We start from the raw sequence: 25,021 nt of genomic DNA, 5'->3' as shown, positions 1-25,021 counted from the left end.
CCAAAGGCTCTTTTTTCTAGAAGTTGTCTTGGCCACGGTGTCTTAGCATAGCAACTGAAAAGTAACAATGACAATGACCTGGTATTGCAGGCCCTATTGCACTAATACCCAGACACCTGCTCCTGATGAGCAAAAGACAGAGGGAAAAACAGGGAGGGAAAAAATGATAAAGAAAGGGGGCAATGAAAGCAAGGAAACAAGTCCCTTTCATTCCACAGACATCAGGCTCTTCTGGGGATGTTGGAGAGGGGTGACTATGGGAAATTTCTTTGGAAACCTACAGACTCATTTAACCTCATTAAATGCTTTTAAACTAGTAGCTGAATAGATGTCAAGGCTAAAAATCTATCAGTTGTCAGTGGTACATAGCTTAAAGTTCGATGCTGTAACCCACACACATCATAAAGGAAAGATGAATTAAATGAAACAAGAACCTAACTTGTAATTCAAATGGGCAGGGGTGACACACCGTGAAGCCAATGTGTCTGAAGTGGCACAGAGATAAAACCTAAACAGAATTCGGTGTGTCTCATACTGGTGTAGTTGCCCCACACTTGGAAGGTAGAGACAGGAGTTCAAGGTCATTCTCATATACATAATGAGCCCAAGGTCAGCCTGCACTACATGAATCCCTATCTTCTGAACAACAAAAAAACAAACAAACAAACAAAACAAAATCAACTTTATTTCCCCATTTTGAAAAAAAGAAACGAAGGCTCCTATGTAAAAACATAGTTTATTTTCTCATCCAGACATTTGTATTTTACTTTTACAAAATAGCAGACAAAATTTGGTTCTTTACAGTAGTACAGAATATGTGATATTGAAATATATATTATAGCACTCGAGTTATAAACACACAGCAAATGCATTATCACTTTACAGCCACCATGTTTTCCATACATTTAGGATCTCATCAGGAAATAAACATTGCTTTTGGCTTAAATATATAAAGTCTTTGATGCTTTTTGTAGCTACAAAAGCCAGTCTAAAACTACCACCATCTACAAAAGTGACAGGCTTTAGAGTACAGGTTTGCTATCATGCCATGGTAAGATTTAACTACAGGAAGCCAGAGGAACTGATCGATTCAGTGCAGCTGCGGTTGGGTCTACTTAACTGTGGCCTGAAGATGTGCACTATGGGAGTCCAGAAGCGGCGTTGCTTCTGCAGCCCCAGCCAATGGATTCTTTAGGGTCCAGCCATGTTTTGATCCGGGTTAGAATGACATCTGCCAGTCACTAACTATGATAAAGGGAAGCAGCATAAGGGCTTTCTTCATCCCTGAAAAAGAGAAATACAGCAGAAATCAGTATTTACAACTGTATTCAGAAATGCAAACATATGACTTACTATCCATTTGCCAAACCAGAGCAGAAATAGACCAACAAACATTATATATGCCTTGGAAGCTAGGTGACAGCCATACTTGTTCAGGTGAACCTTCCTGCCTCTTTCTAAGGGACACTCAGTTATTAAATGGTAGCATTTAATTACATAATATGAATATATTAAAGATATTCTATTTGTTGTCTATATTTCCCTTCTTTCACAAAAAAATTTAAAAGCCAGGGGCGGTGGCTCATGCCAGTTGGAAGGCTGCAGCAGAGGATTGCCAAGACTTTGGGGCCGGCTGAACTACACTGAGACATTGTATGTATTCAAAAATAAATGAATAAATAAAAGTAAAAAAGGATTTGAGGTCTATATGGCAAGTGGCATATATTATAAAACAGAAATTTTAAAATGAGGACTAAGACATCAATATAATATATTAATCATTAAAAAAGACATAGTGGTTGAACCTTTGCATCAATTTTGCTTACAAAAAAAAAATAGCAGACAAGAAAAAAAAGGAAAAGTAGCTAGTGCCCTTCACACAGGAAGGACACAATTATACATAGAAAGGTTTGCCCTAGGCTCAAATTTCAAATGCTCACAAGGACTCTAGGGGGATCCTGGTAAACAGCAGCAGTGTCTTGACAAGTGTTGTAAGAATCAGTATTTTATGTCTTCTCCAGGGCACTGCTTCCCTTGAAGGTGTCATGAGCTGTTCTACTTCCAGTTGCCACCTCACACTGCTAGCTGGACAGTAACACTGGGCAAAAAAGGAAACTTTTTATGCTAAAAAGCAGTGATAGAGACCGAACAACAAACACAGCCGCTTAGATTTCACAGATTAAAGATGCCTTTCCAGGGTCAAGGAGATAGATAGTTGTCCAGAAAGTGCTGCTGCACAAGCATCAGGACCTGAGTTCGATCCCCAGAACACACAGAAAACACCAGGTATGGTAGCAATTCATAGTAATGCCAGTGCTGGTGAGGCCAGGGCCAGGAGGATTCCCCATACAGCCAACCTAACCTACTTAGCCAGCTCCAGAAGACTTGGTCTCAAAAATACAAAGTGGAAGGATCCTGAAGAATGACATCCAGCCGGGCAGTGGTGACCCACACCTTTAATCCTAGCACTCAGGAAGGCAGAGGCAGGTGGATCTCAGTGAGTTCAAGGCCAGCCTAGTCTACAGAGTGAGTTTCAGGACAGCCAAAGCTATACAGAAAAACCCTGTCTTGATAAAAACAAAACAACAACAACAACAACAACAAAAAATAACATCCAAAGTTGACCTCTGACCACTACACTTCTGTGCATATACAAACCTGCACACCTGCATCTGTACACTCCCTCCCCCGCCCCCTTCAATGAAGATAGATTTTAAAACAAGAACATCCTAAGAGTATTGGTCCAGACTCCGACACCTTTCCCAGGAAACTTTACCTGTTCTCTTCTTTGAGTTTCCTGGCTGCCTGAGTTGATAGCTTAATCTGTAAGTCAAGTCTCTGCAGGAAATCTCTGGCAGACACTTCCTCAGGCTGCGCAGGTTCAGGACCTGGGTCCTGAGGACTGGGAGGAGGCAATTCTTCCCCAGCCACCACAGTCTCCTCTTCATGACAAAAATTGCTGTCAACAGTTTCCTTTTCTGGAGAATCAATGGAGTTAAGTCCATTAAAGGTAAAAGGCTTCTTCTCTGAGAGAATTGGGATGCTCAAGGTTTTCTTCAGAAATATACAGTCATTGGTAAACAGTTTGTTGGCCCGTTTAATCTGTTCCATCTAAAACACACACAACAAAAGAAACACAGAGTTACATACAATGATAAATGCATGTTTAGTACAAGAGATGGGAAGAAGAAAAGAATTCTCTCTCATTAAGTTTTTATCTTGATCAAAGTAAGCATATATAAAGACAATATGGGACTGGCTGGATAGCTCAGTGGGTAAAGAAAGTCACATGCTGTGGAAACCTGGTGACCTGTATAAGAACCCTGGAATCCATGTAAAAGGCAGAAGGAGAGAATTGACTCCACAATGTTGTCCTCTGGCCCCATGTAGGTGCCGTGGCATGTACATCTAAGTAAATTAAAAAATTAAAATTTTTCCATGTAAATAACCCCACTGGGTAACATGTTATTACTAACAAGTTTTAAAAATGTAACTACTGCATGACCCAGTTGTAGCATTCCAAGTACATACACAAAGAAATCAAGTCCAAACAACAGAAATTCCTACACACCCACATTTAGTGTAGCAGTACTCACAATAGCCAAGTTGTGCAATTGGTGTAAGTGACCATCAACAGATGAATGGCTAGGATAAAGAAATGTGGTATTTATACACAATGGAGTTTTATTCAACCACAAGGAAAAAACAAATCATTTTGTTTGCAGGAAAATGGATGGAACTTGGAGGTCCTCGTGTAAAGAGAAATAAGCCAGACTCAGAAAGACAAACACCCTGTGTGGAAAGCAGATTCAAAAAGAGAAGTGGGGAAAAAAGAACCAGTAGGAGAGAACAGGGGACAGGAGACGGGAAGGATCAAAGTACTCTGTATGAATACATGAAAATACCATAGGACACCCATTGTTTGGTACCATTATTTTATTATCCCTAATTTAAAAAAATGAGATACAAAGAAAAGGGTTTTCAGAAAGTAATGATCTTGATTGTACTCTTGGTGAGCAATGGCTTGCACCAACAGCACCGCCTCCAGACCCTGTTGCCTAATGTCAAAGGGTGAAGCCAGCCATGCAAAGAGCACCAGTCATACTGCAGAGAAACGGTGGCACAGCTGGGGAACAGCCATGGTAAAGACATAGGGATTCATTGCTTCCTGCCTTTTAGCTAAGATCAAGTGTTGAAGCTGGAGTTTATTTCGAATGTGCTAAAAAGCCCTTGGACGGGCATGGTGACACAAATCTATAATCTCAGTGCTGGGAGGCCAAGGAAGGAGAAGCCCTGAAACTTCAAGGCTAGCTAGCTCTGGGCTACATACACAGTGAGGTTGAGGCTAGCCACAATACACAGTGAAACTCTGCCTCAAAAAAAAAGAAAGAAAGAAAGAAAGAAAGAAAGAAAGAGAAAGAAAGAAAGAAAGAAAGAAAGAAAGAAAGAAAGAAAGAAAGAAAGAAAGAAAGTGAAAATGGGGTGGAGGTAAGGGTATATGTAGTTCAATTGGCAGAGTTTTTGTTAGCATGCTTGAGGTCCCAGGTTCAGTCTCCAGCAGTGCTTATACTAGACATGGTGGCACATGTCTATAATCCCAGGATCTGTAAGCTCAGCATTTGGGAGGTGGAGGCAAAAGGATTGGAAGTTCAACCCCACACCAGCTCCAAAAACCACAGTTGAGTGTGAGGCTAGCCTGGGGTACATGAGGTCCTGTCTTAAAAAAACCAACAAAACAAAAAGGTAGCTCCTGAAGGATGCAAGGGAGACGTGTGATAAAATTATAGTTAAAGACTACTCAGTTACAAACAAAAACCAAAAATCTGCAACTTGGGAGTTGTGGGGGACATGCACAGCAGCAGCATGTAACTGGATAATCCAGGCTGCAGAGGATGTTGTTATCTTGTGAGGAATGCTTTCTATTTCCATCTGAACACAGGTCTGGAAATTTCACCTCACAAGAAAGTAAGACCGTCATGATCCATCCAAGGAAGAACTGGACATCTCTTTTTCCACAGGCCTCTCTCTGCTCCTCCTCACAGCCATTCAATCCTGAGAGCAGAACGTGTGACCTTTCAAAGTGACACAGAATGAGTTTCTGTTTCTCACGGAGGTTTCACAATCGAACATTTTCATCCCCTCCTAGCCAGGGGTGAGTGACATGACCCAATGAACCCAGTCTAGCACCTGGTCACTAAGAAACCAGCTGGAGAAGTCAAACAAAAACCCTCCTGGCAAAATAAAGCAGAACACGAGCGGCCATCATTGAAATGATTGTCCGGTTAATCTATCATTCGAAGGGGCATTTACACTGGAAAGAATTAGCCAAAAGTTATCCCCATAGTGGCTGCTGGACTTGGCTTATAGAATAATCTCATTTACATATACAACTATCATTTTGTCATTATTTTTACCGAAAACAGACTGAAATATTAAGTGATTATCTCTGATGTGCCCCATATCTGTGACGTGTTCCATTCCAGGTGTTGGTGGTAACCAGACCCTTCCCATAACCATGTGCTCATTGGGAGTGTTGGTGGTAACTAGACCATGTGCTCATGGGGGGAAAAGGTAGTTTGTTTTTTCCTTCCACACTCTCAAAAGGGTATATGAAATCCACTTACAGGAAACGCCCCCAAAGGTAAAATATGTGTCAAAAGGTATATTATTCATCTCCTGGAACTGAACAATAGTGAGTGAGTGAAATGGGTCTGGAGCTATCTTCTGGTGTGAAGAAACTTTCTGAAACTGAACGGTGACAATGACTTCACAATTGTAAACGTTATTAAACATCACTTAAGGCAGGGTGGATTTTGTGCTCTGTAATTACATCTCAGTGACAATGTTTGAGGAAAAAAATACATGAAAACTATTAAAACCCCAAATTACAGATTACCTTGCCATCCCTTTCACTCTAAGTGACACTATGACAGTCAACAACCTCTACCACACAGATAAGTCTAATTTCCAGGGCTCTTCCTCCAAAACAGGAAAATCACACTACTTTCTCCAGCACAGTAACTTTTATGTGGGGACATGAGAAGCAGCTCAGTTCAGCAGCTAACTGGGTGAGAAAATGACCCAGGGCTAAATCTGACTGAAGCTAAGGCACAGTAGCCTATTACCCCAGCACTCAGGTGGCAGAATAAAAAGATCATTTTAAGACTCTGCCAAAGAAGGGGAGGAGATATGCAAATCGATCTCTTTTGCTGCCTCCATCCCTATTTGCTGTTTCTATGCTATACTCTAGTTTTTACAATGTTTCCAAATAAAAATATTCTAAGTGATAACTTAGGTCTCTGACCAGTTTCCCCCAGAGGCTTAGATACAACAGGGAGGGGCCAGGATGCTGGGGGAGGGGGTGGAAACAAAGCTAAATCAAGAACCAGAGCTAAGGAAGGAGCCTGAATGTCTCAGTAGAAACGGGCATTCCAGCCCAAGCAAGTTTATGTCTGAGGTTTGAACAGCAGTTAATGGTTTTCTCAACCAGACCCAAATGGTTTCAGTTTCCCAGAACCACTTCCTCAAATTCTAGTAGAGATGCCCAACCTGTGTGTAATTGAGTGCCATACTCACAACTGGAGGAGGGGAGAGCACACACTAACAGCTCACACCAGCAACTGCAGCTGGGAGACAGAACAGGTTTTTCCTGTGGAGCGGCACATGCTTATAACTTCAAGCACTGAAATGGAGGCAGGAGGGTCAGGAGTTCAAGGCCAGTGTGGGCTATATAGTGAGTTCATGGATCACTTGGGCTACCTCCTACAAGATGGCTCAGTAGATAAAGGCACTTGCCACCAAGTCAGGCGACCTGAAATGGATCTCTGGGATCCACATGATGGAAAGAAAGAACTGACTTCTGTAAATTGAAAACTACACACACACACACACACACACACACACACACACACACACACACACACACACACGCCTGGTGCCCCAGGAGGTCAGAAGAAGGTGTCAGATCCCCTAGAACCAGATAGAGATGGTTGTGAGTCATCATCTGTGTGCTGACAACCAAACCCAGGTCCTCTGAAAGAGCAACAAGTGTTCTTAACCACTGGGCCTTCTCTCCAGACACACTTTAATCAGTTCTTGCAGTTCACATCTTCAGCAGGCTGTTGTCCTCACTTAGTCCCAACCCAGGATCCTTCCTTCCAGAGCCTGCTTAACTCCTGGGGTGACAATCTCATCCCAGTCCAACTTTGTGTGGATTGAGTTCATATGCATGTGGAGGACCCATGAGGTGTTGGAAAGAGAGAACATTTGATCATGTAGCCCTGGTGTCTACCATGGGCCTCAAATAACCCAAGTTCAATATAAGTAAAGGAAAAAATAATGAGTATGAGTTATTAGTGACCTACTGAAGAAAGGAGACTGTGGGAATGTCATAACTCACTGGAGGAAGAGCTGGGCCTAATCAACCTGCCTCAATTCTCAAACAGAATTCTTCTTCCTTATAAAGGGCCAACTGGGTCTCCAGGCAAATGTCTAGGCCAGATATACTCAAGAGAAACAATAAACAAATAAGAAGAACATACAGGGGGCTGAAGAGATGGCTCTGGGGTAAGAGCACTGGTTGCTCTTCCAGAAGTCCTGAGTTCAATTCCCAGCACCCACATGGTGGCTCACAACCATCTATAGTGGGATCTGATGCCCTCTTCTGGCATAAAGTTACTGTACATGCAGATAGAGAATACATATTCTTTTTTTTTTTTTTTTTTTTGAGACAGGGTTTCTCTGTGTAGCTTTGGAGCCTATCCTGGCACTCGATCTGGAGACCAGGCTGGCCTCGAACTCACAGAGATCCGCCTGCCTCTGCCTCTGCCTCTGCCTCCCGAGTGCGGGGATTAAAGGTGTGTGCCACCAAAGCCCAGTGCATATTCTTAAAATAAATAAATAAACCTTAAAAAAAAAAGAAGATGCAATCATGTCCAACTTTTTGACATTATGACAGATGCTGTATCAATAAAATTCATACTCAAGAACCATACAATTTTCCAAAAAACAAATCCATAATGTTTTAAGTTTATAACTTTACATTAAGCCACATTCATAGCTGGTTTGTGTGTGGCCTTGGACTATGGTTTAGACACACTTGACAGCCTATCAACAGATCACCCAGAACCTAGCTTCCCACCATATCTTCGCTTCTTCACTGCTTTGGTCCAAGTTACTGTTCTAGCTCATCTGCATCACTGCAAAAGCCTTCATCCTATCTGGTCTCTCCTTGCTCCTGGTCCAGATAGTCTATTATCAAAGCAGCAGCCAGAATGATTCTTTCCAGTCTGGCCTGGTGGCACAAACCAGCACTCAGAGCCTCAGGCAGGATTATTCAGGGAAACCTTGTCTCAAAACATAATCTACCCATGTTGGCTAGTTTTATGTCAACTTGACACAAGCTAGAATCATTGGGAAAAGGGACTCTCGATTGAGAAAATGTCTCATGTCAGATTGACCTATAGGAACTGGGCAGTGGTAGTGCACGCCTTTAATACCAGTACTCGGGAGGCAAAGGCAGGGAGATCGCTGAGTTCAAGGCCAGCCTGGTCTACAGAGTGTGTTCCTGGACAGCTAGGGCTACACAGAGAAACCTTGACTCAAAAAAAACAAAAGTAAATAAAGAATAGAACTTGGTCATTATAGAAAGGGTTTTTTGTTGTTGGTTAGTTGGTTGGTTTATGGTTTTATTTGTTTGAATTGTCTTATTATGCAACAACCTTCTAGCCTCAGCCTCCCTAAGGGCTACTGGTCTTACGGGTATGTACCAATCCACCCAGCTTAAGATAAGTATTATTGCCAGGCGTTGGTGGCGCACGCCTTTAATCCCAGAACTTGGGAGGCAGAGGCAGGTAGATCTCTGTGAGTTCCAGACCAGCCTGGTCTACAAGAGCTAGTTCCAGGACAGCCTCCAAAGCCACAGAGAAACTCTGTCTCCAAAAACCAAAAAAAAAAAAAAAAAAAAGATAAATATTATCACTTTGCCTGGTTCTGTGTAACTAGTAGAAGCATCTCCAAGACAATTTCATCAGCTTGAATTCAGAATTCAGGTCTCAAAGTAATGAGATAAGAATAAAGAAGCAGGTGGGTAGATGTGCAAGCCTTTAATCCCAGCAGTCAGGAGACAGAGGCAGGTGGAGCTCTGAGAGTTCCAGGCCAGCCTGGTCTACAGAGCAAGTCCAGGAAAGTCAGGGCTACATAGAGAAAGCCTACCTTTAAGAGAACATCTAGCAATGTATGGATGAGAGTCTAAGTAGCTGGTGGGCAAAGCCCAGAGGTGCTGCTAAATATCCTACAATGCACAGGACAGCTTCCTGAAACATGGGGTCTTCCCATCTGTATCAATAGACTTTAGCACATCTGTACACTAGCAGGTGAAAGCAGGAAGATCAGGAGTTCAAGGTCATCCTCACCTACATAGGGAGTTTGAGGGCAACCTGGGCTACATGAGACCCTGACGTGAAAAAATAAAAAAATAAAATAAAAAACATGTTAACAATAGTTCTGAGGTTGAGAAATCACATTATAGACTTCTTTGGAGTGCCTAATTCATTATGCCTGACTCTAACATGTTAGAATCAAAAGTTGGGGCTGGAGACACATCGGTTAAGAGCACTAGCTGCTCTATCCTGGACCAGGTTTTTATCCCCAGCACCCTCATGGTGGCTCACAACAGGTTGTGACTCCAGTCCCAGGTGGATCCAAGGCCCTCTTCTGGCCTCCACAGGCACCAGGCATGCATGTAGTACATAGACATCCACACAGGCAAAACACCCCTGCACATAAAATAACATTTTTTAAAATATAAAATCAGAAGTCTTTATAAAAGTAATGAAAATCTGCTTTATACTTTAGTAGAAAAGGGTAATAAGGTCAAAAGTGATAGGACCCACATTAGACAAATCACAGGTAGGAAGGCATTTGAACTAGGCAGGTGTTCAGCAGATGCAAGCAATGAGAAGACCATAGGTCACAGAAGAAATGTCATGGGGAAAGACCACAGGGAATATGACTCATTTGGATATCATGGACTCCTAAGTATACACAGACTAGCCTAGTAGCTAAGATGACCTTCCTTCTTCAATAAGCAGGATGCTGAGAGCCCTCACTAAGAATGCAGATCAGAAGTAATATCTAGAGCAAAGAAAACATTTTATCCCAGATGACAAGTATACTTGGAAATAACAAACCTCTTATCTATTTTCTCATCTGTAAGAAGATGAACCACACCTGTCTCCCCTAGGGTTTTTGTTTGTTAGTTTGTTTTGTTTTTTCGAAACAGGGTTTCTCTGTGTAGCCTTGACTGTACTGGAACTTGCTTTGTAGACCAGGCTGGCCTCAAACTCACATAGATCTGCCTGCCTCAGCCTCCCAAGTGCTGGGATTAAAGATGTGGGCCACCACCACCCGGCTTCCCCTAGGCTTCTTCTGAAAGCCAATTTAAATAAGATCAGTATGAAAACAAACAGAGCCTGGAGAGGTGACCCTAAGAGCACAGCCTGCTCTTCCAAAGAATCAGGGTTCAATTCCCAGCGCACACACATGATGGCTTACTACTCTCTGTAACTCCATTTCCAGGGTATTTGACACCGTCTTCTGGCCTCCGTGGACGCCAGGCACACAGATGATGCGCATACATACATGCAGACAAAACTCTGATTGTACATAAAAATAAATGAATCTTTTTCCTAAGAATGAAAGCAGGCAAACGTGATACCTGACACACAGTGGGTACTCAGCAAAGAGCAGCCACTGAGATTTCTCAGTTCTGGTTTTCATTGGCTCTGACCCAAACAAGACCCCGGTGATGCACATGAAGGCAGCTTTATATGTATGATCACATTAGAACTGCCAAGAAGAGTCTCAAAATGGGGTGATCGTGCTCTAGAACGCTTAAATGATGAAAGACTTGCTGGTAAACAAACACCTGGTTAAATATGCAAAATAGGTTACTCTGAAGATGCAGACAAGATCATCTTTCTTCCAATTGCTGCCCACGAAGCTTCAGGAAGGATCACTGAAAACGGATACTGGGTTCCAATGTAAAAAGGCTATCACACAGCTCACAGTTAATTATAAGTAATTTTAATGAAACAATTTGTTCCCTCAGGTTTCCATGATCGTCCCTGAGGTGTAATGCAATATACCCAAGACGCAAACCCTTATAAATTTGTAAAACACATCCCTCTAGCTCACCTAGACCACAGTTCCTGGCTGCTGTTTAGCGACAGGTGTCACGTTCAGGGTCGCCAGTGAGCCCAGGGGTGTAATTTCACTTCTAAATAAAGAAGCAGAATCGATAGAAGCAGAACCATCCCTGGGAAGAACTGAACATCCTGACTCATCACAGCTTTGTTTACACAACGCAGAGTTCGCCAACGGTTTGACTTTGAGTAACTATGTAGTGAGCTCTGGGTAGCAAAACCGGTAAAGGTGGCTGTGTGGGTGATGCCCAAACCGCAGACCTCCTTAGTGTTTCTCACACGATCTGAGACTGGCAGGGAACTGGGGACACCACGCACTTGCTGGTTGGGAAGCCCTGCCGGCCACCCCTATTCTCAGCAGCAGCAGCTGCTGCTGCTGCTGCTTAGACGCCCATTGCAGTTGCAGCAGCGCGCGCCGGGATGCGGCGCGGAGACGCACGGCCTGCTCCCCACCCTCCGCTCCCATCCCCAACCCCGCCCGGAGGCTGCAGGCCCGGGCCACGGAGGCGCGCTCTGCTCACCGTGACTCCGTACTTGAGCGCGATGCCCTGCAGCGTGTCTCCGGCGCGGACCCGGTGCTCCACATGGCGCTCGATGACGCCGGCGCCCAGCGGCGCCCGCACGCTGGCTGTGCTGCCGTACGAGCGGGTCTTGGTGCGGGCCAAGCTCAGCGACAGCTCGGCCTCGTCGGGCTCCGAGCCGGAGCGAGAGCGCGGCGGCGGGGAGGGCGCGGAGGGCCGGTACGCACGGGGGCCGCCTTCCCGCGGGGCCGGCGCAGGCGAGAGATCCGCCATGGGTCCTACCAAGGCCGCCGGGGCTCCGAGCTCGCCAAGGGGGCGGTGCCTCCTCCTCCGCCTCTTCCTCCTCACTGGGGCTGCTGCTGGCCGTGCCGCGGGGGCGGCAGGCGCGAGGCCGAGGCGGGGAGCTGCGGGACCCGCATGGCGTGCGCCGCCCTCTGAGGCCCGATTTCCCCGGTACCAGCGCTTCCCTTGCGCCGGGGAGGGGAAAAGGGAGCCGAGGTCCCGCCGCAGTGTGCGGGTCCTGCAGGAAAAAGGCCCTGTGGAAGCGAGAGCGCGCTGAGGCCTGTGGGCCGAGGGAGGCCCATCGAGGTGTCCTTGGACTCAGGTGGACCTCACAACCGTGCAGAGTAGAAAGAGCCCGACTACAGCCTTTACTGGCCACACAGTAGACCCCCACCAACCTTTGCTTGCTCTACTGATTTCTGCAACTGGGTCACCTTGCTCAGTGGTACCCTCTTCATGACATCAAAGTCTTGGTGGGTGGAAGGAAACCTTAAGATCACGGGCGGGGGGCGGGGGGGGGGTTATATCTCTTCTGACAGCCTGACAACACACACACACACACACATATACACACACACACACTTGCACACTTGCTTGGTACTAGGGATTGGCCCCAGTTTTGTGCATGCTAAGCAATCACTCCATCACTGACCTATAATACCCAAGTACACCATTTCTTTCTGGTTAGTTCTTGGGCCTGCTGGGTAGCTGCTGACTAACTCTCCAGTTATTTCGGGTTCCTTCTTCTTTGCCGACCAGTGCCAGTTTTAGGCCTAAGCTGTATTAAGAACCTACATCTATGGTTCGTTCTCCTGGCACGCGGCTTGGAATTTGCTGTCCGTGTCTCTGTTACCGGCTTCCTCTTTGACACCCTGAAATCATAACTCCCCTGATGTTATCATTAAACCACCTGAGTCTCTTGTCTATCGTCTCCATCTCAACACCCTCTCCTCAATGCTGACTCCAGAGTGCTGGTGCAAAAAGGAATTATGTGGACCCTTCTGCCCTGACTTTTGAGAGACATCCCAATCCCCCCTATATCCTCAGCGCTCAGGTAGATGAGGAGAGTGAGGGTTTTAGTATGTTGCTGTGCTGGCAGAAGCGGGGGGGGGGGGGAACCTCAGGGCACACGAGAAGGAAAAGGATCAGTGGTCCCCATATCACCACTGCAGCTTCTTCAGTTGCTCCCTGAGAATAGCAGCATCGTAACCCAACATTAGCACCCAAGTCAGCTGTTTTTACTTTTAGCAGCTACCCCATCTACAATTCATCCTGAACAGAGCCCCTTAACTCCGCCCATCATCATGGTTTGCATATGTTGTTCCCTTCATCAGTAACAGTATTCTCCCAATAATCCTGTCTACCGTTCATTTGTTTGTTTGTTTTGTTTTTTTTTTAGATTTACTTTCGTGTATTCCTGTATTTTCAAGACTGGCCCATCTAGGTCAGACTGGCCCTAAACTCAAAATCCTCCTGCCTCAGCCTCCAAAGTACTGGGATTACAGGCGTGTCTCACCATATCAGGTTTGTTTATTTGCATTTGTTGCCTGGGTCTCATGTTGCCAAAGTTGGTCTAGAGCTGCTGAACTCAAGTGATCCTCCAGCCTTAGGCACAATAAATACTGGGATCCACTGTGCCCAGATTTCTTAAATCTGTAAGGTTCTTTTTCAAACAGTACATTCTCGGTGCTCTTAGGCAGCATATATGCTAGAATCAAATGATGCATTTTGCATGGGATATTTTACTTTTCGGATTCTCCCCCAGCTGTCCCTAGCCTGACCCTGCCCAGTTGTTATTGTTTCCCCTCCAAACCTCCATGGTGGTTTGTACATCTTGTTCAGTTTTAAACTCCCTGTGTTTTGTTTGAAACATTTGTGTATTTACCTTATCTCCTCTGCCAGCTGCATGCTCCTAGGAGTCATAACTGGGTTGTTTTTTTTTTCTCTCTCTCTCTTTTTGTTAAGCTCAAGCAGTGCCTACTTCAGCAGAATAAAACATACACATTACATGTAGCTGAAAGGGGTTGGGGATTTATCTCAGTGGTAGAGTGCTTGCCTAGCTCTGAAAGAAAAAAAATAAAAACATGTAGCTGGCATACAGTTGAAAAAACTAAGAAGAAAGACAACAGGGCCCACTTAGTGTAGAATGAGGCCTCTGAAGTTGTAAACTAAAACCAACTTTCCACAGACATTTTGTCATGGAAGATGATTAACAGAACAGGCAATTCTGAAAACAATTACAAGCAACACCAATAATAGCGACAGTAGAACTTTTCAAACTAGTAAGCGCTCATCAAGATGTGGGTCAATGGGCTGGGCTCCGTGGCACACTCCTTAACCAAGCACTTAGAAGGCAGAAGCAAGAACATTGCTTTGGGGCTAGAGAGATGTCTCAGTGGTTAAGAAAACTGGCTGCTCTCCCAGAGATCCTGAGTTCAATTCCCAGCAGCCAAATGGTGGCTCACAACCATCTATAGTGGGATCTGAAGCCCTCTTCTGTCATGCATGCAGACAGAGCACTGGTGGTATATATAAAGTAAGTAAATAAATCTTTTAAAAGGAGAGAAAAAGGGAACATTGCTTGGGGCTTGGAGCTAGACTGGTCTATAAAACAAGTTCCAGATCTATATCAATTATATAGTGAGAGAGACTCTGTCTCAATAAAACAATAAATAATAATGAAATTTCTTTTCAAAAGATCGGCCTAATGAATAGTGTTTTCTAAGATTCTTTTGTTAGTGTTTGTTAGTTCATTGGGATTGTGCTGACAAAATACCATACACTGTATAGTTTATAAACAGCAGGAGTTTGTTCTTCACAATTGTAGGACTTGAGAAGTCCAAGATAGGGAAGGGAACATATCCAGTGTCTGATGAGCCTGTGTCCTTGTTCATAGACAGTACCTTCCTGTTTTATTCTTACCTGGTGGAAAATGACAATGAGCACCCTTGGGTCTGTTTTATAAGGACACTAACCCATTCACAAGTGTTTTGCTCTTTCAATTTAATCACCCACAAAGGCTCTTTTTGCTTTTTCCTTGGCCAGGAAGGTTAGAATTTCAACATATGAACTGGTGAGGGATAGCAAACACACACACACACACACACACACAAAACAAGCTATGCTGTGTTCCTGGTGAAGAGACCCAACATCATAAAGATATCTAAATTATATGCAATAGTAGTTGACATCCTGATATGTAGTTTAGAGGAACATAACAGGCTAGTTCTAAAGTAGCTGAGATACCTTTCTCATTAGAGCTGTAACAACTAACATAAAGGAAACCTCTCCCCTCAGAGCTATAACACGGGCATTGGGTATTTCCTTCCCGAGCTGCAACACTTGTACAGGGAAAAACTTTCCCCTCCCAGCTGTAACACTTACACTGCACACAGCTAGAGACCTGAGTTCTTTCCTGAGACCATATAAAGGTGAAAGAATAGAACTGACTCCATAAAGTTGCCTCATGTGTGCAGTGTCACTGATGTACTACAAACAAACATACACCTCATGTACACACATACACACACTCATAATTTTGCAGCTCGTTTACTCCCACTATTTGACAATGCTTTATTGTTTATCTGTTCAGGGACTGAAAGACCCCTCTGTTACTTCCAATTTTGGCAACTGTGAACTGTTATGCTCAGATTGCTGTGTGATCATAAATCTGAACTCGTGTTCGAGCACAGTCTCTAGACCTGTGGTAAGGCTGTGTTTGGCTCTGTGCAACACTGACTACTGACTTCTGGAGCCTCCCCACAATTTGGCATCCACAGCTGCACTGACAAGTTGGGGAAGCCCCTGTTTAGAATTTTAGCTTGAACTTTGAGGAAATCCTCCTGCTTCCGACCCCACCCTACTCCAACCTCTCTGTCTATGCCCAATTCCCCCACCCTCTTTTTAAAATCTCACTGCATCAGCTAGCACCATGATTAGGAATATTGGGGAAGGAGATCCTTGCCTTGTTTATGCAGCCTGGGGAAAACATAGTTTCTCACCATTGTGTTGTGTTGGCTGTAGAGTTCTTTGGTATTTTTGTTTTTTTTTTTTTTTAATAAGCTCTCTTTATCAAATCAAGGAAGTCTCCTTTTATTTCAAGTTACTGAGAGCTTTTTAACATGGAATATACATTAAACTTTGTCAAAAGTTTTACAAATGCATTTATAGGTATTGTTGTAATTTAAGAAAGGCAACATTTGAGAGAAGGACACGGGATTCAAGCAGTGGAGTTTTTTATTAGGGAAAGTGATCATAAAAAGGGGAAAGGGGTGGGGAGAGACCAGCCTCTGGGGACAGGAGCAGTCGGAGAGAGGAAAGAGGTGGGAGGAGAGACAGAGAAAGAGAAAGTGTGTGTGTGTGTGTGTGTGTGTGTGTGTGTGTGTGTGTGTGTGTGTGTGAGAGAGAGAGAGAGAGAGAGAGAGAGAGAGAGAGAGAGGAAGATGGGAGGTGGGCAGGGCCCTTTTGAAAGGGAACATAGTGAATATGCACAGGCGGTGCTTTTAGTGGCTGCAGCTGAGGGCATATCCTGTCAGAACTCCCAAGGACAGGCCAGTACAGATGCCTGAATACTAACAAGTATGGTCATCTTTTTTCTTCTTTCTTCTGTTGATGTAATCAGTTAAATTGGTTTCTGAGTGTTGAACCACTCAGTGTATGATTTAATCCAATTCACCAATACTTTGTAGGATTTTTGTGTTTGTATCTGTGGGAGGTCTTGTCTGTGGTTCTCTTTTGCTGTAATGTCTTGGCTTTGGAATTAAGGCAATGTTGGCCTCACAGGATGAAGTTAAGTATTGTGGCTGCTTCAGCTTTCTATTACAGATTGTATAAAATGATATAATTTCTACCTAATGTGTGGAGGAATTCACCCAGAAATCACAATTAACCTAGCAAATGTTTGAGTAAAACCAAATGAAATAGATTAGAAAAATTTGGGCAAATCAACAAAAAACAAAAGATAGTTCTTTAATAGATGAACAAAACTCATCAACTTTTAAATACTCTGACCAAGGGGAGAAGGAGAGAAGTCACATTGAAGGGCTTAAAATTGGGACTAAAAGAACATCAATACTTACCTTATTGGAATAAAAGGGATAATGATGACATATTGTAAACAACTATGCCAATAAATTAGATAACTTAAACAAAGTGGAAAAGAGACACGAACTAATGGCACTAACCCAAGAAAAGGTATATAATCCAAACTGGGCAAGGCTGTGATGCTCATCACCCCAACACTTGGAAGACAGCGACAGGAGGATGAGGTATTCAAAGCCAACCTCAGTGAGTTTCCAGGCCAATCTGGGCTACACAATATTCTGTCTCCAGAAAAAGAAAGGCCTAGCTGGGTGGTGGTGGCGCATGCCTTTAATCCCAGACTCGGGAGGCAGAGGCAGGCGGATCTCTGTGAGTTCAAGTCCAGCCTGGTCTACAAGAGCTAGTTCCAGGACAGCCTCCAAAGCCACAGGGAAACCCTGTCGTGAAAAACAAAACAAAAAGAAAGAAAGAAAGAAAGAAAGAAAGAAAGAAAGAAAGAAAGAATGAAAGACCTATTTAGACATTTTAAAACTCTGAATAAAGAAAAGCCAAAGCCTAGTGGTGCATGCCTATAATCTGAGTCCTTGGAAGAACTGAGGCTGGAAGATTGCAAGTCAGAAGCCATCCTGGACTGCATGATGGCACCCCGCCTCAAACTAAGGACAAAGAGGTAGGACTCCTAGGGCATGCTTTTATGTCAGCACTCAGGAATGTTGAGTCAGAAACATAAATATGAGGCTAGCCTGAGCTACATAGTGAGATACTTTCTCAGAAACAAAACAACTCTACCAAGATCCAAATAGCTTCACCAGCAAATTCTACCAAATATTTCGAGAAAAATTGATACCATGCTTTCACAAACATTTTTAAAGGACAGAAGACAAGAAAACATTAGCATCGTTCTATAAAGCTAAACCAGCCAAAGACATGAAAAGAAAACTGCAGACCAATATAACTGGAGATGCATAGTGGAACCTTGTCTCAAAAAAAAAAAAAAAAAAGTCATGCTGGGCATGACAGTTCATATCTGATTTCCAATCCTAGCATTTGGGAGGTGGAGGCAGAAGAATTAGAAGTTCAAGGCCAGTTTCAGCTATATAGTTAGTTGGAGGATAGCCTGGCCTATTTGAGGTGGTTTTAAAACAAAACATCCTAAACCAGAAAACACTATTTATTAGGAGGGGTTTCAACAATTATCAGCTCACAGACAAATCTATTTCATCTATATCTATACTTTGCTCATAAGAGAAAAACCCAGAAATTATTTCATCTGTAACATTATTTATTACTCCAAAAGATAAGGATTCTAAAAAACATGATTATGATACCATTATTACCACCCCTAATCTTTAAATAGTACCTTGATATGAACAAATATCCTGTGTTTGCATCTCGGTCCTGGGGATGTAACCCTGGATGGTGTACATGCTATGCAAGCACTCTACATCCCCAGTCCTGGTTTACATTTTCCCCAGTTGTCTCGTGTGTGTGTGTGTGTGTGTGTGTGTGTGTGTAGTAGTAGTAGTAGTAGTAGTAGTAGTAGTAGTAGCAGTAGTAGTAGTAGTAGTAGTAGTAGCAGTAGTAGTAGTAGTAGTAGTAGTAGTCCCAGTCTTGCCTTGAACTTGCTCTGTAGCTGAGGATGACCTTGCACTCCTGGTCCTCCTGCTGCCACCTCCCAAACACTGGGATTACAGGTGTGTGCCACATGGCCAGATACTGCTGTAAGATTTTAGTAGCTGTTTTGTTCAAACCAATATCTACACATTCCACTTGGCTATCTATTGAATTTTCACATATTTTCAAACTTTCCTTCCTTCATGTAGCTTGCTACATGAAGAAATGCTGCAATGTTAGGCATGTAGCTTGCTATATTCTGGATTCTGCTGGTGGGATTGTAGTGGGGTCATTTAACATGTTCACTATTATACAGTGACTCAATTTTAAATGCTTGCTGCCAATCCTGCTATAAATATGACTTAATCCATCTGTCATCAGCATGCTGTTGCTCTTGTAGTCCTCACTAATGGCTGCATCCTCTGTAGCATTCTTGAAGCTAGTGATCTCATCCGATCTTCCTAACAACCCCATATGGTTCATATTATTTTCCCTATTGAGATGAAGAACATAAAGCTTAACGAGGTTAAGGAATTTTGACTACAGTTAATTCACCAGTCAATACCTGACCTCAAACTCAGGTCTGTCTGATGTTGAAAATTGATATTGTTATCCATTGTGTGATAATGTCCCCTCGCATCCCTTTGCCTGAGGCTTGTGATGGTTGGTTGTTTTAAGACTCTAGGAAGCAGTCTTTCAGTATATCTAAAGAACACTTAGGATGCTTTCAGCTCCAAGTAATAGAAAACCCCATCTCAAATGGACTCAACAGTGAGGATATTTATTATCTCACACAACAAGAAAGCAAGAAGTAGGACACCACCAGGGCCGGTTGGTTTACTGACTCAACAACAGCATTGCAGATCCCCGTCCATTCTATCTCTTCATTTGGGCATCATCAGTGCGTTTTTGTCCTTCATCTGGAACCTCTGATGGTTATAAGATGGCCATTCCAATTTCAAGCCACATAGCCAGTGGAACAACTTCCATCATGAAGACAGTGTGTTCCTCTATGCATCTCCGTTTAAGGGCAAGAAGTTCCTTAAAACAGGGGAGGAAACAGGAGCTATGTTAAGAACCAGGGAGTCGGGGAGAGTCTGTAAAGTGCTGTCTTCTGGACGTGGCTGATGCTCTCTTGAACCCACTGTAGTTATTATTTCCTGTGAGGTCAAGCAAACAAATTCAGTCAATATTTCAGAATGCAGCACGAATTGGATTCAATGCGGGGGCACATAATAGTGAGAAGAAACAGGTTGGGAAGTATCTGGGAGGCATAGAAGAAAGGTGTTAGGGGGCGGATATACATGTATGAAATTATCAAAGAATAATAAAGGGCAAAAAACGAGGTTTCTTCAGAAGACCTTGACACCACACTCAGATGTCACTGGCCAGAATAAGTGTCATATAGCCTGGGGGAGCGGGTTCTGTTCCCCCAGCCATAATAGGGTTAGGAGCTTCCTGTGAGATGGTATTAGGGTACCCTTCCCTGATGGGTGGATTCTACTGTAAAGAAGAACATGAGGGAGTCAGGCGGTGGTGGCGCACAACTTTAACCCCAGCACTCAGGAGGCAGAGGCAGGTGGATCTCTGTGAGTTCAAGGTCAGCCCGATCAACAGAGTAGGTTGTAGGACAGCCAGGATTACACAGAGAAATACTGTCTGGAAAAAAAAAAAGGAGGAGAAGGGGGAGGAGGAGGAGGAGGAGGAGGAGGAGGAGGAGGAGGAGGGGGAGGAGGAGGAGAAAGTAGAATGGATGTGGGGTAGGCAACCAACAACACTGCCACCTGTTCCCACTGGGGTGTGTTGCATGTGCCTTCAAAAGTAATTCAAACACTCCCTTGTAACCACCACATCTTGGTTTTCTACATTCTGACATTTTGTGCAGTGTGTCAGCTTTTTCGTTTGCATGAAGAGGCTGCACCAGATAATGTGCAATCTAGCAGTTCTGCTTTAGTTCTTCATCTTCACAGTCCCAAAAGCCATGGGGGTTCTGGGGAGTTGACCCCGTTGGTAAAGCGCTTGCTGCTGCACAGGAATGAGGATCTGAACCAGGTCCCCAGCACCCAAGCAAAATGACAGTTGTGGCAGTGAGTGTCTGTAACCCCATGGCCAGGAAGACAATAACAGGGGATCACTGACCAGCCCCAGCCCCAAAAGAGAGCCTGTTTCAAGAAAAAAGAAAAACAAAAAAAAGATAGATGGGTAGGTGGCCCCTGAGAGACACCCAAGGTTGACCTTTGGCCTTCACATACATGTACAGCTATGTGCATGAGCACCTGCACACATATGCATACACACAGAGAGTGAGCTAAAGTTTAAAGGTAAAACTAACAAGATGATATAGGCCTGTAATGCCAGAACTTGAAAGGTTGAGTTCAAGGTCACCGACAGCTAGACACCAAGTTGGAGGCCAGACTGAGCTATGTAAGACCTTATCTCAAAACAAACAAACAAACAAAAAATTCTTTTAAACTATGGTCTAGAAATGCTAGCAGCTTCAAATTAAGTAATCAGTAATCGGTATGGCTGTGTCCTTTCTTCTTTGGAAAAAAATATATAATATGGACATTAGATTTGAAGAACTGCAAAGACTGGAACGGGTACTACTTTCCCATTAATTTATTTTGTTTGTTTGCCTGCTTGCTTTTTTGTTGTTGCCTCTCCCATAGACAAGGCTGGCCCTGAATACCTGACCTTCCTGCCTTCACCTCCCAAGTGCTCAAAATAAAGGTATGCACATCACACCCACTATTTGTTTTGTTTTGTTTGTTTGTTTTTTTGAGACAGGGCCTCACTATGTAGCCCTAGTTTTCTGGGAACTCTCTATGTAGAGTAGGCTAGCCTTGAACTCACAGATACCCTCCTGTGTCTGCCTCCTGAGTACTGGGATTAAAGGTGTGTGCCACCACACTCAGCTGGTATTTTGCTGTTTGAACTAGCATCTCACACGTTAGCCCAGGCTGTCTCATACTTTACTGTGTAGCCCGGGGTTAGCCTTAATTTCCCATCAATCCTCCCACATCAACTGCCAAATGCTAGAATTACAGAATTGCACTACCCGGCCCTGTTGTGGAATATTATTTTAACTGTGTAAAGATGTGTCACATTTGTTTATGCTGCATTTGTTTAATTATGTAAAGATGTGTCACATTGGTTTAGGTTGAAGAATATTACTTTAACTATGTGAAGGTGTGTTACACTCCTTTATACTGCACTTGTTAACCATGTAAAGGTGTGTTACATTTGTTTATGCTGCATTTGTTTAATTATGTAAAGATGTGTTGCATTTGTTGTACCTTACCTGCCTAAGGCCCCTGATTGGTTTAATAAAAAGCTAAATGGTTAATAGCTAGGCAGGAGAGAGATAGGCAGGGCTGAGAGGCACAGAAAATAAGTAGGAGGAGACATCTAGAGAGCAGAAGGAGGAGAGAATGAAGAAGAGAGGGACCTACCCAAGTTCAGAAGCCAGGCATCCATCAGCCAGACATGGAGAGAGCAGGAAAGTAAGATATACAGAAGAAGAGAGAGAGAGAGAGAGTGAGAGAGAGAGAGAGAGAGAGAGAGAGAGAGAGAGAGAGAGAGAGAGAAAAGGTAAACAGCCCTAAGGAAAAATGTACGCAAAGAGAAACAGATTAAAATAAGCTAAGGTTGAGCATTCAAAACTAATAATAAGTCCTCTGTGTCATGGTTTGGGAGCTGGTTGGTGGCCCAAAAGGAAAAGCCTGCTACACAGCCCAGCTTCTTATTAATGTTTCTTTGTTCTAAGACAAGGTCTCTGTAGCCCAGATGACCTTAAACTTATTGTGTAGCTGAGGATGACCTTGAACTGGTGATTTCCCCCTGCTTTCATCTCCCAAACACTGAATTATAAGTGTTAGGTGTGCCTCACCATGTCTAGCTTATTGATTGCTAATATTAAAAATAGGGAAGTTAAATAAGTACCCTACCTTCCTCACTTGTATAACCATTGACATCTACTAGCTTCTAACCCCCATGGGACAGACAGAGGTTGACTAGATGTTCTTTTTTTTTTTTTTTCCAGACATCTTTAGTGTGATTTCAACATCTTCCCAGAGCCCACGCACAGCTTTCTATCTCTGCTTGGACTGCCAAGTGTGACTACAGTGTAAGAAATCACTTCTGTGTCTGCTTCATTTCACAGACTGCTTCTGAAGTAATGATCCATTCCCTGTATCACATACATCCATTTCTTTGTGGAGGACCATGAGACAGACACAGAAGAAGACAGTCTGTGACCAGGTACCTTTGCTACTAGGACCTCCAGTCTGAACAAAGGTGCGTCACTGACTTTAGTTTATGCCTACCCCATTCTTCTCTAGTAAAAGCTGTTGACTTATTTAGTAAAAGGCCACGATTTGTAATGAATGTTCAAGGTGCATATGTCAGACATCCTGTCTGTTATACAGGACATCTGGCATAACAAATGCAGAAGAAAATTTGAGAATATTATTTAAGCTAGTTTGGTCATACCTTCCATTTCCTTTCATTCTTTTCACTCTGACAAGGGGTGCAGGGTTAGAACTGACTGTGGAAACACTGAAGTCTCTCAGCAGACATGGTCTACCGGTGTTCACCACCCTGGTTTCTAGAGCCTTCAAAGACCAGCTTCATTTTCTGACTTGGTCCCACTGGCCTGTTTTTGTTTGTTTGTTTGTATGTTTGTTTTTAAAGTGTACGTTACATGTATGGGGATGCCCTAGGCCAGAAAAGGGCATGGGATATCCCAAATTGGACTCACAAGCTGTTGTGGTCTGTCTCTTATAGGTGCTGGAACTGAACTTGTGTCCTCTGGATACTCTTTTGTAAATGACTGAGCCATATCCCCAGCCACCCCTGTTTTTTTTTGTTTTTTTTTTAAAGATTTTATTTATTTATTATGTATACAACATTCTGCTTCCATGTATATCTGCACACCAGAAGAGGGCACCAGATCTCATAACAGATGGCTGTGAGCCACCATGTGGTGGCTGGGAATTGAACTCAGGATCTCTGGAAGAGCAGCCAGTTGCTCTTAACCTCTGAGCCATCTCTCCAGCCCCCACCCCTGTTTTTGAAAAGTACAAAGGGAAATGCTGGTGTGGTCAGGAGAGAGGACGACCTTAATGACTGGCTAAGCTGGACCAGGCTGAGTAAGTTCTCCTACCTCTCAGCCTTGAATGACTGAGTGGATAAAATCTTCCTCTGCCCATCTCACAGGGCTGTTACAAAAATAAAGCAAACACAGGTATAGGAGAGCATATTTCCACACAAATCCAAAATTGCTGTTATTATTTTCAACTATAGAATTTCCTCCGCAGCACATTTGTTTTTAAAACACGTGACTATTGCATACCTCACTCCAGACAGCATTCATCAGAGTTCACTCTCATCCGTCCTTTGTCTACTAAGAATTCCATCAGCCCTGCTGCATCTATCTCTTTAGTGTTCCTACACTGTTTCTAAACACAAATTCCACCATACAGTAAAATACTGCATGGAGCAACCTGAAAAAAAAAAAAAAAAAAAAAAAAACCTCAACACAGATGTGAAAGTCAAGCACCCTAGCAAAGGTTATGCTCAAAGTACCCAACAAGAAGTCAAAAAGAGAGAGACCTAATAAGAGTAGAAAATGCCTCTATTGTGTGTGTGGTGGTACATGCTTGCAATCCCAAGCCTCAGGAAACAAAATCAGGAGGACTGTGAGTTGAAGACCAGCTTAGGCTATATAATAAGACTCTGCTCGTCCTCAAAAATAAGTTTCTGGAAGGAAACCATATATGTACTTTCATAATCAGAGATTTGTCCCATCCCACTTTCCAGCTTCAGAAACAAGATAATATTCTGTTGTTCCTAAGAACCAGCCAGAGAGAAAAGGACATTCCAACACATACATATTCAGTGGAGAAAGTGAAACAACTAAAAGATCCCCAGTAATAACCTCAGAGAGTTTTAATGTCTGCCCAGTGAGCCGCAGGGCAACGAGAAGCGGCTATCTTTTGCAAAGCACTTTTTGTAGGGCTTTCCCTTTAGGAAACTGCATCCCAAAACCATCTCTTGTAACCATGATGAAAGAATCCTTATTGTGTGTGTTCTTAGTACTGACATGCCTGTGGTCAGTGACTCCAACCTCGTATCTTTAAGCTGTAAACATTTTACTGATGAGGACCCTGAGTCTCGAGGCCTGTGCCCAGGGTCTTACTTTGTGAAGTCAGCATGTAGATATAAGTTCTCCAACACTCAAACCAAAACATTTATCAAGCTCCCTAAATGTCAGCTAGCTTTCCCCTCCTCTTCCCTAAGCAATTAACCCATTTAGCCCTTTCCACACCCACACCCAGCTAGTAAATCCTAGATCAGGCC

The 25,021-nt window shown here is 43.5% G+C and overlaps 1 protein-coding gene across 1 annotated transcript; it reads right to left on the bottom strand.

Moving 5' to 3' along the window:
• Window positions 1–717: 717 nt before the first annotated feature.
• Lysmd2 (LysM domain containing 2) lies at window positions 718–12,055 on the bottom strand. Its single transcript, XM_027411135.2, has 3 exons — window positions 11,726–12,055; window positions 2,777–3,111; window positions 718–1,284 (listed from the first exon to the last, which is right to left on the bottom strand). The coding sequence occupies exons 1-3, from the start codon at window positions 11,996–11,998 to the stop codon at window positions 1,242–1,244; spliced, it is 651 nt and encodes a 216-aa protein (XP_027266936.1). The 5' UTR covers window positions 11,999–12,055; the 3' UTR covers window positions 718–1,241.
• Between the last annotated feature and the right edge of the window lie 12,966 nt (window positions 12,056–25,021).

This window comes from Cricetulus griseus, chromosome 4 (assembly GCF_003668045.3).
Source record: "Cricetulus griseus strain 17A/GY chromosome 4, alternate assembly CriGri-PICRH-1.0, whole genome shotgun sequence".
Lineage (NCBI taxonomy): Eukaryota > Metazoa > Chordata > Mammalia > Rodentia > Cricetidae > Cricetulus > Cricetulus griseus.
This window is presented reverse-complemented; position numbering and strand designations above follow the sequence as displayed.